Below are 15,369 nucleotides of genomic sequence, written 5' to 3'. Positions count from 1 at the left end.
ATTATTAAAAAAAAAACAAGTTAAATAAACAGCAAAAATATAGAATATTAATATTAAACTATTACTACACTGGTCAGTATAAAACTCCTTTGCTAATCAGTCTTTAAATCTGAACACATACAATTCTATCTGCAGAGGACACAATTCCTTCTTTTTCAAAATTACCAACTTCATCGAGTTAAAGAAATCCAGTTTTATAAGGCTACCTCTAATAGACATTGATGTATCACTACTGAGAGTTGAGAAGCACATGTCTGATTTCACATGGCTTGACCTCTTTTTCTTCTTCTCGTGCCAAATGGAGCAACGTTTTCACAGCAATCAGAACAAACCTTAGAGTAAATGGCCTGTTCAGATCGGTTGGATAAATATGGCAGGGAAGATTATTAGAACAGCTGACAGTGGCAATGGGAGATATATGTGTACATATGTGCATAAAGTGAAGAGCGTGTGTGGTGAGCACGAGAAGTGGAGTTAGCACTGCACTCCTCCACAGAGTTCCACTGTCACCAACGCAGTCTGCACTCAAACTGTATGCAACCAGCTGGTGAAAAATATCACTGAAAATCACATAATGGTGTGAAAAGTTTACTATCTTGTGGAGCTGCACTTCGAGCCACCCAGAGCCACATGCAGCCCTTGGGTGCAACATGCCTGGTCTGGATGTAAATGGACCATAGTTTACAGTACTTCCTAAAAAGTAAAACCAGTTTTAAATCTTTTTAACATCTTTAGCTATAAGGCACAAAACTGATGTAGAAGCTCAGTTCACAACTGAAACTGCTCTCTGTCTTTAGCTTCAGGGAAAACAGTTCCTCTTCTGGTCTCTATATCATCCATATGACTAATAAAGAGAGAGGAGAGAAAAGTATTCTGCACAATAATGTCCTAAAGACTTTTTCAATCAGTGAAAACAATAACCAGCATACTTATTCCAAAAAGCAAGCAAGCAAACAAACAAACAAAACCATCAGATAAACAGATATTTAGTTATATAGCTAAAAAATGAATTGACAAACAAACTTCATAGAGAAACTGCATTTTGAAGGAAGAAATATCAATTAAAAGACTTTCTTCTGACAGTGACTAGCTCTGCTCTTTCAGTGAATTTTAAGACATGAGTGCCACATACAGAGTTCTCTGTTGCTATTTATAGTTTGTTTATTTGAAAAAAATCTTAAAGGAGCTTAAATGTTGCTTCATTAAGGAGCAACAAAGGGCAAAAAAAAAAAAAAGTATATGAAACAGTGGTTGAAAAGAAAGAAGAGATTCAACTGTATAGCAAAATAAGACATTTTTCTAGCATCCTACATATTTATGGTGTCATATAAAAATATTCACTGCCACAAGAAGAACAATGCTGGATTCCAGAATCTGTGGGTGTGCAAAAGTGATTCTTTGTTGTAATGATTGGCTTTGTATATTGGATAGAAACCAGAAGAGGGAATTTATTTAATAAAAGGAACAATATGCTGTATTATATACTCATGTACTGTAGAGAAACTTATGTTTGTGGTTGCAACAAACATGTCAAAATAATACATAAATCTGCTCTACATAAAAGTAATTTCCCATTGTAATAAAGAAAAATACCGGGTATACAAGAACATCTGTTTCCAAGAAAATTAGAGACAAGATAAAATAGATTTCTCCAGAAAAGGATAAAAAATGCTTTGCTTACAGGAAAAGAAAAATCTAGAGAAGAAATAAAAACCTCTCAAATACTCTCTGCTCTCAGCGATTTCTTACACAGCAAGTCAATGCATTATTTGTTGAAAATCAGCCGGCTTAAATCATTCCTGAAATCATACCTGAGCACAAGATCAGCCATCAAAGGCAAGTTCAATTTCTGCTTATCACAAAATTGTCGCACCTGTGGCTTAAATGACTCAAAACCCTAGGGGAGCATGCTTCATACAGTCAGATTCAGGTTCAATAGAAAATCTTAAGGTTTCTTCAATGCGAATGTGCTCAAATGCACACAACTGACACAGATTTATAAACAAACAAAATCCATCGTCAAAAGTTGCACAGAAACACCTGCAAACTCAGTAACTCAAGTCAATGTAACTGCTCTGTCACTGAGTCTATATTCAAATAAATGAGTAGTTAGCAAGCATGAGATAATTAATATGCTTTATTTTATACCTTTTTAAAAGGTCCACTCTGATGTTTCTGCCCTTCTGAAATGCTTCCTTGAATTTTGAACACATATGCATATTTAAAGGTTTTCTAATCAAGTGAAATAAGTTCAGGTATGTATTCACTCTTTCATGTTGAATATGTTGGCATGTCCTCTAGTCTGTATTGCTTTTTTTCTCTCCCTTTTTAGTTTATCTTGGTATAACTTGATCTTGGGGTTCCTTGGAATAGTCTGTCTGTCTGCCCTCCAAAATTCTTACTAATTTCCACAGAAATGTTTGCATCACCTCCCTGACACTTCCTTTCCCACTCCCTATGTAAAAAGGGGTACATTGTGTTCCTTAAAACTCATTCTTCCAGTGCTGCACTGGTGGGCCTCAGAGAGACAGAGATTAAGCACTCACCATCCACAAGAAGCAAGGCAGGGAGCTTGCATAACACCTGAATGGGGGTCTCAATTTTATTTTCAAAGAACTAGAAATACAAGTTTCAAAAGGGGAAATGATTACATGGGATTCTCTTTAGATTTTCCACAATTTCTTTCTAAATCACTACAGATTTTCTCACTGAAATCTTTGCCTTGTAACCTTCATAGATGCTGCAAAATAACAGTAATTCAGCCAACAGTAACCATTCTCACACCTGAACTGGAGACAGACTTTCCCATGTTACCTCCATTCACCTCTGGTGGTCAAAGCTGTAGTGGGAAAGCTTACACCACACAGCCACGCTAGAGAGTCCCAAGCCAGATCCATATGAGCTGGTGTATGTACATGGAATAATTTATCGACTTACTGTTATTCTAGTTCAAACCCCAGAAGTAATACAGCCATCTGTGCCAGCTACAGAGAGCAAGTCCAGATGGGCCTGTACAACACATCAGGTTTAAAAAGCCACCTCGTTCTTCCAGCTTAATTACTCCTGTGTGGAACTGCTGTGTGCCTCCATCAGAAATGGAGATGCTATTATGCATCTGCTACCTGATAGTACAATGTTTGGAAGAACAGGAACATTGGAAGCAAAACACAAGGCAGACAGAACAAGATCTCAAAGAGAAGGATTTAGGGATAAGATTGCAAAATGGGAGCTCAAGCACCGTTTTAGACTGTTTCCATGAGAAAGCAGTGATACAGATCAGATTCTTTGCATGCATCGAACTTTGTATATTTCATCTGCCATTCCATTAAAACCTACTTAGTAAGGAATGATCATGACTGAAAGCAAGGCTTGACCTTTGATAAAAATCAGGAATGATAATTAAGTTTGGAAGTCAGTGACCCAAAGCCTCTCTTGTGCTCTACTCATGTCCATTGATGTTTTTCAACTGTAGAGCAAATCCATCAATGCACAGCACCTGAATGCAACAGGACTAGGTAGGTAGCAGAAAACTGCTGTTAGGCCCACTGAACTAAAAGGGCTCTGTCCATGAAAGATGAAGAAAAAAATCTGCAAAAGATCAAAGAAGCATTTATCTTCATGACATCTCCTGTGTAGGAATAAGGTGGATTTTAAAATTGATCATGTAACACCATAGCATCAGAGAAAGGTGACCTCAAATGCTAAAAGGGCAGTGTATTTAAAGCCAAGACCTCTTCCCAGCTTGTGTACACAATTACACATTTTAGAAAGAAGTTCTTTGAGGTCATACTTGTTTATCAATATAAAAATAAATTATAAGCATAACTCATTCATAAGCTCTTATTCCCATGCAGTTTAGAAAAAGAATTTAAATTAATAGCTACCATAACACTTTTGGTGATAATTAGTGATTAGAGATATCAAAACGTTTCCACAGAACCTTTCTGAAAATATCAAATAAATAATAAAGGTAAAAGAGGATAGGAAAAGCCAGCTACAAGACATTTGTACTTAAGCTATATAGTTCTCTCATACTTAGAACAGCCAATGTAACTCACTAAATAATAATAATAATTAAAAAAAATAGAGTTGTTACAGTAACAGATAAAGGAATGCACACCGTGTTAGTTATCAATGCTTTATTATTGAAAACAAAATTGAAATTCTCTTATCTGGCACATAAACAATTATTTCTACAAAAAAGGAAAGCCTACAAATCTGATAATTTATACAAATAACAGTTTTTCAAAAAATAAAATTTTAATTTAGTAAACTTGTTTTGTGCTCTTTTATTTTTTAGCACTGTCTGCAATAATCCACCATAAATCCCTGAGCAGAGAGACATATTTTAAACATGTTTTAAATTCATCCCAAAAGAAGAAAGTTATCAAGCCCAGACCTATATTAAAAAAACATATTCAGGGACATTCTTGTTAAATTTACGCTAGTCCTTTTTTCTCTCTTTTTTTCTTTTTCCTTTTTTTTATTAAGGAAACAAATAAAAAGTGTTATCAATGCAAGCATGACACTGCATCATATGAGTGCTCCCCCTTTCCCTATTTTGTGCAATGAATAAAAGTTAATAAACAAGAATGAGTACAAGTTGAAGGAAACATATAACATAGTGAATGGTTAAGACCAAGAAGCCATCAGAGTTTGATGGATGTTGAGTACACAGTTTTATACTGAGTTCTATACATTTTCCAGAAAGTCAGTAAAGCAGGAAAATAAGTTCAAGCTACTATTGTGTTCTACCACTGGTTTCAATGATAAAGTACAGATTCAACTTTTGACCCTTCCATTTTGCTTTTCCAGCCATAACATTATTTGAGAAAAACTAGATATATTCGATGAAACTAAACAACCTTGCCCCTCCAGCCCTTATGGTAGGCCACTTGTGAACACAGCAATATGATATTTTAGTGAGCAACAGAAAAGAAAAGGAAACACACACTACTGCATTTTTACTACAGCGACTGAAACAGCTATTCCTCGATCTGTTTCAGTACAGATTTAAAATCCAAATATAGTGGGAGAATGATTGAGATGGTAGAGAAAGCTGTCCCCTTTCCCAATAAGGTAAACACACTAACCACACAAAAAGCACCAGGAAAGCCAAATTAAAAAAAAAAAAAAAAAAAAAAAAAAAAAAAAAAAAAAAAAAGACTATTGTGTTAATAGCAGGTAACATTGCTGTAGTCAAGTAATAAATAAATAAATACAGCAATTCTTCTCTATTGTTTTGTTGGAATGGTGCTTAATAGTTAGGAAGAAAAAAAAACAACAACAAAATAACAAAATTTCCTCAGTAATAATGAGGTTTTAGCAGAAGATCCTGAAAAAGCTTCAGTTCAAGGTGCTCTACCACTTTAACATTATGTCTACCATTATGAAGTGAACATTGAAGCAGATATCAACAGGTCATTAAATGAAATAGTACATTTTTACAAAAGCAATAATACTTATTCCAAAGAAAGAGAGCAGTTAACAAATGGCCTGGAAAAAAAGGACTGAATCTTCAATACACTGCAATTTAAAATAAATTATTCGGACATTTATAAACTGAAGAATAAAACCATAACTAGGCCAAATCGTTCTGAAGCAGAAATAAACAGAACCTCACCAGAAGCATATTTAGATATCTGACAGCTCTGCTGCTAGTACACATCAGAATACAAACAGAATTCTAATATTTGGTTAGAATCTGAATAGGTAACATGTTTTTAAAACATCACCACTATGAAAAGTAACTGGCAACCAGTTAGACATTTATCTTTATCTATGATGTTTTGATTGTAATCTAATCCATTCTCTCGAGCTATTTTCTAGCCTCACCAATGTGTAACATTCCCTTCTCACCGAGTTGCTCATGAAGTCTGTATAGAATATGCACAAACTAATATTTTCAAATCTCACTTGGACGAGTTATTGCAAAAATACTGGATGTAGAATCCAGTCAGCCTTTTTTTTCTTAAGATGACATTCTGACCACATTCACTTGATACCAGGGCAAACACCAGTCTCACTTGTACTGTTACATCATGTCTTTTTCTTTTTTTTAGATTCTGCATACATGTGTGATGTAGCATTTAGGCAATTGCTTGCTCATTCTGTCAAGCCCACAGCCTTTTCACCATATATTTCAAGAGAATTGCAACAAAACTCAAAATAAGTTGACATAATGTGCATATTTGCAGTAAAAAAAATTTGAATGTCACCATCTAAACACAAACAACAGGTTTTAGAAAAATAAAAATTGGCCTTATAAGCTGTGAATTGGTAAACAAGTGGTCTTAAAGTGAGATACAGCAGCATTAAGACAAACTGCAAACACACCAGATTTAGCATACATTTTAATGAATTACAGTATTTTAATGAGTTACTATTACTCACTTTTACTCCCATATGATTTAGTGTATACTGTACAAATTTCCATTAGTGTTTCTATGACAGTATACGTTTCAACTACCCACACAGAAGTGAGCAATATGGAATATGCAATGATTTTTCAAATATGCCAGGACACCCTCTTTCAAGTTCTGTGGTTCTAAATCTTTTTGTAGGCTAACATCGAAGTCCTTCATGAATATCTTCATCTCCCTTCTTTTTTTTTTTTTTTTTTTAATCTAACAATATCAACAAAAAAGGCAAAAAGCAGAATAGCTTCTCCTAGCAGCAATCAAGACTTTTGATCCTTGCAGTCAAGTCTAATGAGTTCTCTGTTCAGACAACCATATGGAAATTCTAGTTATGAACCAATTTAAGAAAAAAAGCTTAGAGTTTTCCGCATCATGTCTTGGATGTCTTTAAACCTTGTTTCTCCATGATGTTCCACAATTTGCGAAGATTGGACTGAGTGATGACATCATCAGGTTTAAGTTGAAGAGCAAGGAGGTAGTTTTCTTCAGCCTCTTTCAGTTTACCATTCAGATGGAGAATGGCTCCAAGATTCATTAAGGCAGCTGGATACTGGTACAAAAAATAAAATGGGAAGGAGAAATATTAAGAATATTTTCAGTTTTTCTTTTCAGACAATCTTCTTCCACTTAAACAAACTATTACCTTATGTTTGCAGACTTTTCATGGAAACAGTTTAGCAATTTAAGCAAATAGAGATAACAAGAAAAGGTTTCTGAACAGCTGTTGTGTACTTTGTGCTTAAAACAGGGCAAGTTCTGGTGTCTACAGACATAGACTTCTTCCTTTAATGAGAAAACACAGACCTCATCAAGCTTTACATGTGGTAATGTTGGCATAGCACGGTTTCCAAGAGAAAATTAAAGTAGTCCAGGAATGGATTAAAGACAGGAATTCAATTTTGATTCAATCCATTACCAGTAAAGAATTTATAATTAGTGGAAATAGTTAACACATTGGAACTCATCCCTTTTTTCTCTGTCTTAATTATAACTTGTATAAAATACAATCTGTTCTCAGATTATAAGGATGTTCAGGAGTTCTGAGATACCCATTTAGATTAAGGCTGTGGCATTTATTTCTTAATGAATGACTGAATAAAATTTACAGAGGTGGAAATATTATTTTAATAACAAATGTGAAAAATTTATAACAAATCTATGAACCTACACTAACACATATCCCCTCTTCAGCTAAAAGAAAATATTTCTTGTTTTCGTTTTTTAATCCCAAGATTACTCCACTAGGAAATAAAAGCCTCTTCATGATTATTAAATACATTTAGATGTCACTCATCAGGACTCAAGATTTGATGCCACATGGAAACTCAGCTAGAAAGTATTATGGGTGGGGATGCAAAATGCTCTAAAAGTCCTCCAGTGACAATAACTTCAGGAAAATATGGTAGGTAGAAGGTCAATAAAATATGCACTAGGGATGGTCTCCCAGACTAATGTACGAGGAAGTCAATTGGATGAAGAAGACTTACCTGTGTTCCAAACCTATTCACTAGCAAATTAAACTCATTACTCTTATCCTTCTGATTCCAGCTTCATAAATAAATAAATAAATAAATCCTATGTCCAAAACCTAAATTTTGCAGTGGAAATCCTGCTCAGAAAATACTTGACTTCTGTAACCTACAAATATGTTATATTTTCTCACCTTTCCTCCTGCTTCTTTTATCCTATTAAGATACACATCATAAAAACTGACAAGGACAACAGTGCACCAAGTTTTCAGAACAACTGGCTTCCAGAGTTTCAAAACTGAGCAAAACAAAATGAGTTTAACTTTCCCTATGTAAACACCTGAAGATATTATTTTTAGATTTAATTTCTCTTAGTTAACTCTGATAGATTAATTTCCCTCACCCCAACTCAGATGTTTGTTTTTACTTAAAAAATAAAAGTAAAAAAACCCACACATACACACACATTGCACAAAAAAAAGCCAACAACAACAATAGAAACCAAAACAACTCCCCCAAATCCCCAGCTGGATTTTACGAAGTATTTCTTTTTGCTTATTAGTCTCCTAATCTTTTTCTTTGGTCACATGCCATATGGAGAAGGAAAACTAAGCCCTTGAAATGTTAGCCTTTGCTAGAGACAACATATATTAGGAGCCACATTATCACAGTTTCCCCTTCTCAGTGTCAGCAGTATATACTATTTTATAAAGAAGTAGCATTCTCCTTAATTATAGAAGTTCTAACTGCTAACTGAAGTGATACAAATGAAGAATCATAGGCAAATAGCTTCACTGCAAATGGATGGCTAATTATCCATATATTTTATTTATTCATTTAATTTTAGACTGGAGATTGTTTGAGATAATTTTCTATATTTATCGTAAGTAGGATGGTCCATACTCTCTAACTGTGCTACTTCTTTGTCTAGTTAGAGCTTGTGAATCAAACAGTTTCTTTCAAGACCTCAATTACTGACATAGAACTGTCTTTTTTCTCAAAGTATAACTTTGTGCAGATGTAGATTGTAGACAAAGATAACAATAGATAAGAATTAACAACATATACCTAGAAAAACCCAAATTAAATAAGACACAATTTTAAAGTGTCCATTTCTAATTCTGTAACATTCACAAACTTTCTGAGAAGACAGTTTTCTCATATGGTTTCCAGAATTTGTCTCAATTTCCTTCACACAACGCTGAAGACATGGTATGTGTATGGTACTAATCAAGTACTCTAAATAAAGTCATATATATGACTGTACACCTACCTAAGAAAGCTCTCTTGCCATGTATTTATCATCTTACTAGGGCAAGCAACAAAAATATCTAGAAGAAGAATGAACTGCATGTCTTTTAACTGAATATGAAATTTTTCAGCTTCTGAATTCTCAGAGGCCCAGGAAATTTTAGGCCGTTAATGTTCTATGAAAATGTATGCACGCAAGTAGATAATGAAAAAGGCTCACATAATCTCCTTCATGCTTCAGGTGAGGATGTGCATAGGATAGCTGAAAGACTGCTCTCTGACCTTTTAGACCATCTATCACCCTGATATCTACAGTTTATTGTCAGAGTCACAAGAATCACATCCTTTTCACAAGAATGTGAAAGATTACACATCATTGTCATCACTCCCTGACAGCTATATATGACAGTCTGAGGAAAGAGAGAAAGAGACATTTGCTATAGTTTTTCTGCACATATATTTTCTTTTATTAAATACAGCTGATAAAACTTTTCAGTATGTTAACAAAGGCAGTCGGCAGCTACCAGTGCAATAACAAGAGACTTGTAGCTCTGTATAGCAAATGACACCACCTACTACTTCAGAGACTTGAAAGGAGAAACAGTCCTTCCTTCATTTCCTTTTGGAGACAGATGCTTTACATCAAAAAAGCTGACTGGCATTTCTATCAGGGTTATAAATGCCGTCTTTTATGTTCTATTGGGAATGATTTCCTTTATTAGCATTTTTATTGTGGTATGCTGGTTTCCTTAGTGGGTTTTTGGGGGGTAGAGTTGGGGGCTGAGAGGAAAGAAATAATGGAGTAATTAATGAATAACAAAACAACAAAAGGCATGCACTTAGTTGCCTTGAGGTGGTTTTGGTTCACACTGATGACAACTCTTTCAGATTTTCTCCATGCCACCAAAATAAAAGGAGAGCCTAGGGGCATGAAAATTTTTTAACATGAATTAAACTGTTCCATAAAATGCACTGTGGAATCCCTAAATAAATCAAAATAATTCTATGTAGTACTTCAGGATTATCCTAATGTAACCAAGTACAGTACTGAAACCATCAACATAATGAATCTTAGCAACACAGTAGGTATTCTGATATCTCGTTCACCTCAGTCTCCATGTATAACAAATGCCATATTAGAAGAAAATTTTATTTCTATATAAGCCTAAGAAGTTATATAGAGAGAAACAAAGAAATACATACATCCTATTTAAAAAGAGCTTTTGAATGGCAAATGGCTATATCCAAGAACAGCCCAAAAGCAACCAAAGAAATCAGGATTTTTTTTCCCAAAGTTGATCTCACAGATGATATTCATTGCTTGACACTATGAGGTCAGAGTGACAGACTCTGAGATGGAAATGCATTTTGTTGCTGCTGGAGTACTTCTAACAAAAGTCATGCCAGTTTATACTCCACTAGAATTGCAACTGCAAGCTAGTTCTCACTTAGTAATTTTCAAAGGTCAGTGAAAAGATGTTGCCAACACTTCTCTTGCTCTTAATGAATTACTGCAGTGCATAATCATGTAGATGTTTCAAAACAAACCCAGGACTGTTTAATGAATTCTGTAATCAGCATGGCAAACTTATCAAAAACACAAAGGTTAACTGTTTTCTTTTAACAGTGCAATTAAGGAGCCTTGTTCTTTGAAGTACTTAGAGAAAGACAGCAAATGTCATACCTGAGTATTTCATCACAGCGCTTTTGTGTAAAAATGAAGAAATAAAAATATTTCTCTTTAATAATTGAAGATACATGGGTGATACAAAAAGTAATGAAGTAGTATGCTTCATAAAGGATGAAAGCAAAGCATGGTGGACTGCCTCATTTTATCAATGACCATGGCACAATGTGCTGTAATGCCTTATTTATTTTCCTACTGTGATAGCAAGAATTTTTACCTGAATTTTTATTATTATTGTTAATGTTGTAGCACAGTATAGTATTTTCTGAAACAAATCTGAATGTAATCAAAATGTCAACAGCTCCTTTTTTATTGCTAAAAATAACTGTGAACTATAGAATAATTTCAGAGTGCAGCACTTACTTTTGACAGACCTCAAAACATCTGAGTGAAACCATGACTTAGGGGTTGTCCACAATGTAAGCATACAACCTTAAAGTGTGTGAGGAAAAGAAGGACGAGGAAGAGAGATCCACAGAGATGGTGGTAGCTGAATGGATCTTACTCTCCAGTGTTGTTCCACTAATATTACTATAAATTCAGCAGACACTGATACATGGTAAAGCAGATCATTTCATAGAGGTAATCAAGTGTTGCCAGATAAGCCAAGTGACAGTTACTGCTTCCAGATACTCATGTTTTTTACCTGGTTCTCTGTGCTGTAGCGCTGCTGAATCTCTTAAGAAGTGGAGTTTGCAAATGCTGCATCTGGTATTTTGTTCCAAACAGCACATGAATCCTCACTAAAGCAACTATCTCCAGAAAATTGCTCAAGATGGCAACAGTAAATTGTCTAGGATCTGATAACTTAGTGGAAAAGGCATTCTGGAAAAAAAGATGACAGGATGTATGGCAAAACATTATGGATCAGAGAGAATAAAAAAGCATAAAATTCACAGCTGAGAGGGATTTCCTGTGTCATCAGCCCAGACTGCAAAGCATTCAGTTCTGCTGTAAAATAAAAACATCAGCATCTTTGCAAACTCCTTAAAATGGAAGAATGCTTTGCAACTCCTTTATGGTAGTTAAGTACATATTTAATTGCAAGTCCGCCCATGAATGATTTCTTCAAATATGTTTTTGTGTTGACAACTGCCTTCAGCTGAAATAGTGAATATAGGAAATGGAGAGAAAAACATTCTCTTTGCAACTACCATTTTGAGCAAATGTTCTGAAGAGCACAGTTTCCACGGCTGCATTAGTCAGATAAGTACCTAAACATCTCTGCTGTAAAGGGAACCTCCGTCCCAATCTAATTATGTGAGGCTGACTAACCTACATTGCTATATAAATCTAAGCAACACAAACCTGAGCTCTAGAGGAGAGTGGATCCTTGGATTTAGTTAGAACATTTGAGAGTACTAGTGTTAACTCCGATAGAGAATAGTCTCAGTTACTTAATTATATTCCATTAAACAAATAGTCTTTATTTAGTGTTCTAGTCATATTTAAATCACCAGCCTTACAAACTATTAATTTGCAGAGCAAAAGATGAACATCTTCCAGAAATATATATGTATATAAATAAAATAATATATAAATTTCTCTCTCTCTCTCTCTCTCTCTCTCAAATTAAAACAGACAAAAAACAAAAGTAGGAAAGTAGGTAGGAAAAATACCATTTCTGTGGAATGTTTTTTATGTACTGGTCTCAAGTTAGGATAAAGGCAGAAGTAAAGACCAACATCTGGTCACCTTACCAACTGATGGTACTACATAAATGTTAGCTCATGTGACTTTGCTTCTTGGTTGTTTTTGTTGTTGTTGTTGTTGTTTGTTTGTTGGCTGGTTGTTGTTTTGGTTGGTTTGTTGTGTATTTATTTATTTACTTACTTTTACATTTAGACATTTTTATTGTGACATTCAAAGCAGATGGCACTTTCACCTGCCTTGAGCAAAGAGAATATAGGTGAAAATGTTTCTATGGATCTAATCTTGTGCGCTTTTGAACACTGGAAACTTTCCTGTCTAAAATCAAAAGCTACAAGATATTTACACCTAAAACCAGAAACTGCAAAAATGAAGGAAGGGATGCTTTCCCCCCACACCCTAACCCAGGATAAGTATCATTAAGGGTTGAGCACTGGACTTGTCATGAAAAGCAGTCTATTCTGTTTCTCAAATTATCACATCAATATGGAGTGTTTTAGAATCAGCATTGTCCTGCAAATGGGGATTTTTTGTTCTATGGTTTTTGTTTTTTTTCATGTTAACATTCAGAGAGTAATCAGAGTTTTTAAGACATAGTTATCCAAAACCAAACAACCATATATTGATATGTTGTACCTTGCTGCTGAAAAGCTACCTACTACTGTCCTTTATGTGAATTCAGAGGATACTTCTTTACGTACTGGTACAAAAGCTTATGTTACAGATGGTAAAGGCTGCAGATAATCACAGCAGCTTTAAAAGTCCTACAAAAATGTACTTACATTTGTAATTTCTGTATATCCAGATTTTTGCATCAATGGCCATGCATCAGTTGTTTTGATTTATTTGATTTTTAAAAAACTCATGGTAATCACTCTTGGTTTATATAGAAATCTTGATGGAAATTTTTAGATAACATACTTATTTTACCATAATAAAAGCTAAATAGGAACATATGTGATAAGCATTTAATAATATGGTTGTATTAAAAAAAAAAAATAAACAAACATTTTCCAGGCCTCAAAGTGTTTTTAATTAAACTCTGTAGCTTTCCAGCTCAAAAGTTTTCATCAGTATAGCATATGATAATCTCACTCAATTTTTCCCAGCAATTCAGGATTTTATTAAAAAAATCTTCAAATTTTTGTTTGTAACTTAATTTTTATTTATCAAAATCCAAATGCTCTCTGATCCCTGCAATTTGATCATTTTAATACATAGCTATGATTATAGCATAAAACATTTGACAACTCCCTTACCTTATTCAACGAGTACCCTATGTGCTAATAAGAAATTCTGCATTCTCAGTGAGTGAGAAACTTACTGAACAGAAATGTCATCTGTACTACCATACTGACAAACAGAAATAGCTCAAAACTTTCAGTAACAGAAATATATCATATTTAAACAACAAAAAAGGTGTTCTTAAATAAAATTGAATGTTAGTTTTCATGTACTTTCCCTCTAAGCCTTGAAAACAAGAAAAAAAGATGGCTTTGTGTTCCTTCCTAGAGACAGATCATAGAATCACAGAATCATTAAGTTTAGAAAATACCTCCAAGATCATCCAGACCAACTGTCCATCCACCACCAATATTTCCCACTGAGTCATGTCCCTTAGTAAAACATCTAAACACTTCTTCAACACCTCCAAGGATGGTGACTCAACCACTTCCCAGGGCAGCCTGTTCCAGTGCCTGAGCATTCCTTTAGAGAAGAAATGTTTCCTAATATCCAACATAAACCTCCCCTGGAGCAATTTGAGTCCATTCCTTCTAGTCCTATTGCTAGTTATGCAAGAGAAGAGACAAACTCCTAACTCACCACAAGCTCCTTTCAGGTAATTGTAGAGAGCTATAAAGTCTCCCTTGAGACTCCTCTTCTCCAGACTGAAAAATTTCTGTTTCCTTAGCCACTCTGCATGAGACCTGTGCTCCAGACTCCTCATCAGCTTTGTTGCCCTTCTCTGAATGTGCTCTCAGGCCTTGATTACTTTCTTGTGGCCAGGGGCCCAAAACAGAATACAGTACTCAAGGTGTGACCTTAAAGGGAGACAATCATTTCCCTGCTCCTGCTGGCTACACTGTTTCTTACACAAGCCAGGATGCCATTGGCCTTCTTGGCCACCTAGGCATACTGTTGGCTCCTGTTCAGTTGAGCATCAACACCCCCAGGTCCATTTCCTCTACACAGTCTTCCAGCCACTCTGTCCTAAGCCTGTAGCATTGTTTGGCGTTGTTGTGGCTAAAGTACAGGACCCAGCACTTTGTCTTTTTGAACATTATCCCATAGACCTCAGCCCAGTCATCCAGCCTGTCCAGATCACTCTGTAGGACCTCCAGGGTAGAGTGACACTTCCTCCTAGCTTGTTGTCATCTGCAAATTTACTGAGGGTGCACTCAAACTTCTCATCCAGGTCATCAATAAAGATATTAAACAGGACTGTCCCCAGTATTGACCCCTGGGGAACACTACTTATGAATGGACACCAACTGGATTTAATTCCATTCATGACCACACTCAGGGCCCAGCCCTTCAGTCAGTTCTTTACCCAGCAAAGAGTTTACCTGTCCAAGCCATGGGCTACCAGCTTTTCCAGGAGAATACTGTGGGATGTCAAAGGCTTTGCTGAAGTCTAGGTAGACTACATCAACAGCCTTTCCATCACCCACTGAGCAGGTCATTAGATCATAGAAGGAGATCAGGTTGGTCAAGCAGGACCTGCCTTCCATGAACCCATGCTGTCTGGGCCTCATCCCCTAGTTGTCCTGTAAATATTGCATGATCTCACTCAAGATGATCTGTTACACAACCTTCCCTAGAACTGAGGTCAGGCTGACAGACCTGTAATTTCCCTTAACTTAATTAATGTCTAGTTTAGTTCTAATTAAAG

The 15,369-nt window shown here is 35.4% G+C and overlaps 1 protein-coding gene across 1 annotated transcript in view; it reads right to left on the bottom strand.

Annotated features, from left to right (window-relative positions):
• Window positions 1–4,124: 4,124 nt before the first annotated feature.
• Window positions 4,125–15,369, bottom strand: part of TMTC2 (transmembrane and tetratricopeptide repeat containing 2) — a 241,712-nt gene continuing 230,467 nt past the window's right edge. Inside the window, exon 12 of the mRNA XM_015283417.4 lies at window positions 4,125–6,969. Coding sequence (XP_015138903.1) covers window positions 6,790–6,969 — 180 coding nt within the window. The 3' untranslated portion in view covers window positions 4,125–6,789. The remainder of the gene's footprint in view (window positions 6,970–15,369) is intronic.

The sequence above is a fragment of the Gallus gallus genome, chromosome 1, assembly GCF_016699485.2.
Source record: "Gallus gallus isolate bGalGal1 chromosome 1, bGalGal1.mat.broiler.GRCg7b, whole genome shotgun sequence".
NCBI lineage: Eukaryota > Metazoa > Chordata > Aves > Galliformes > Phasianidae > Gallus > Gallus gallus.
This window is presented reverse-complemented; position numbering and strand designations above follow the sequence as displayed.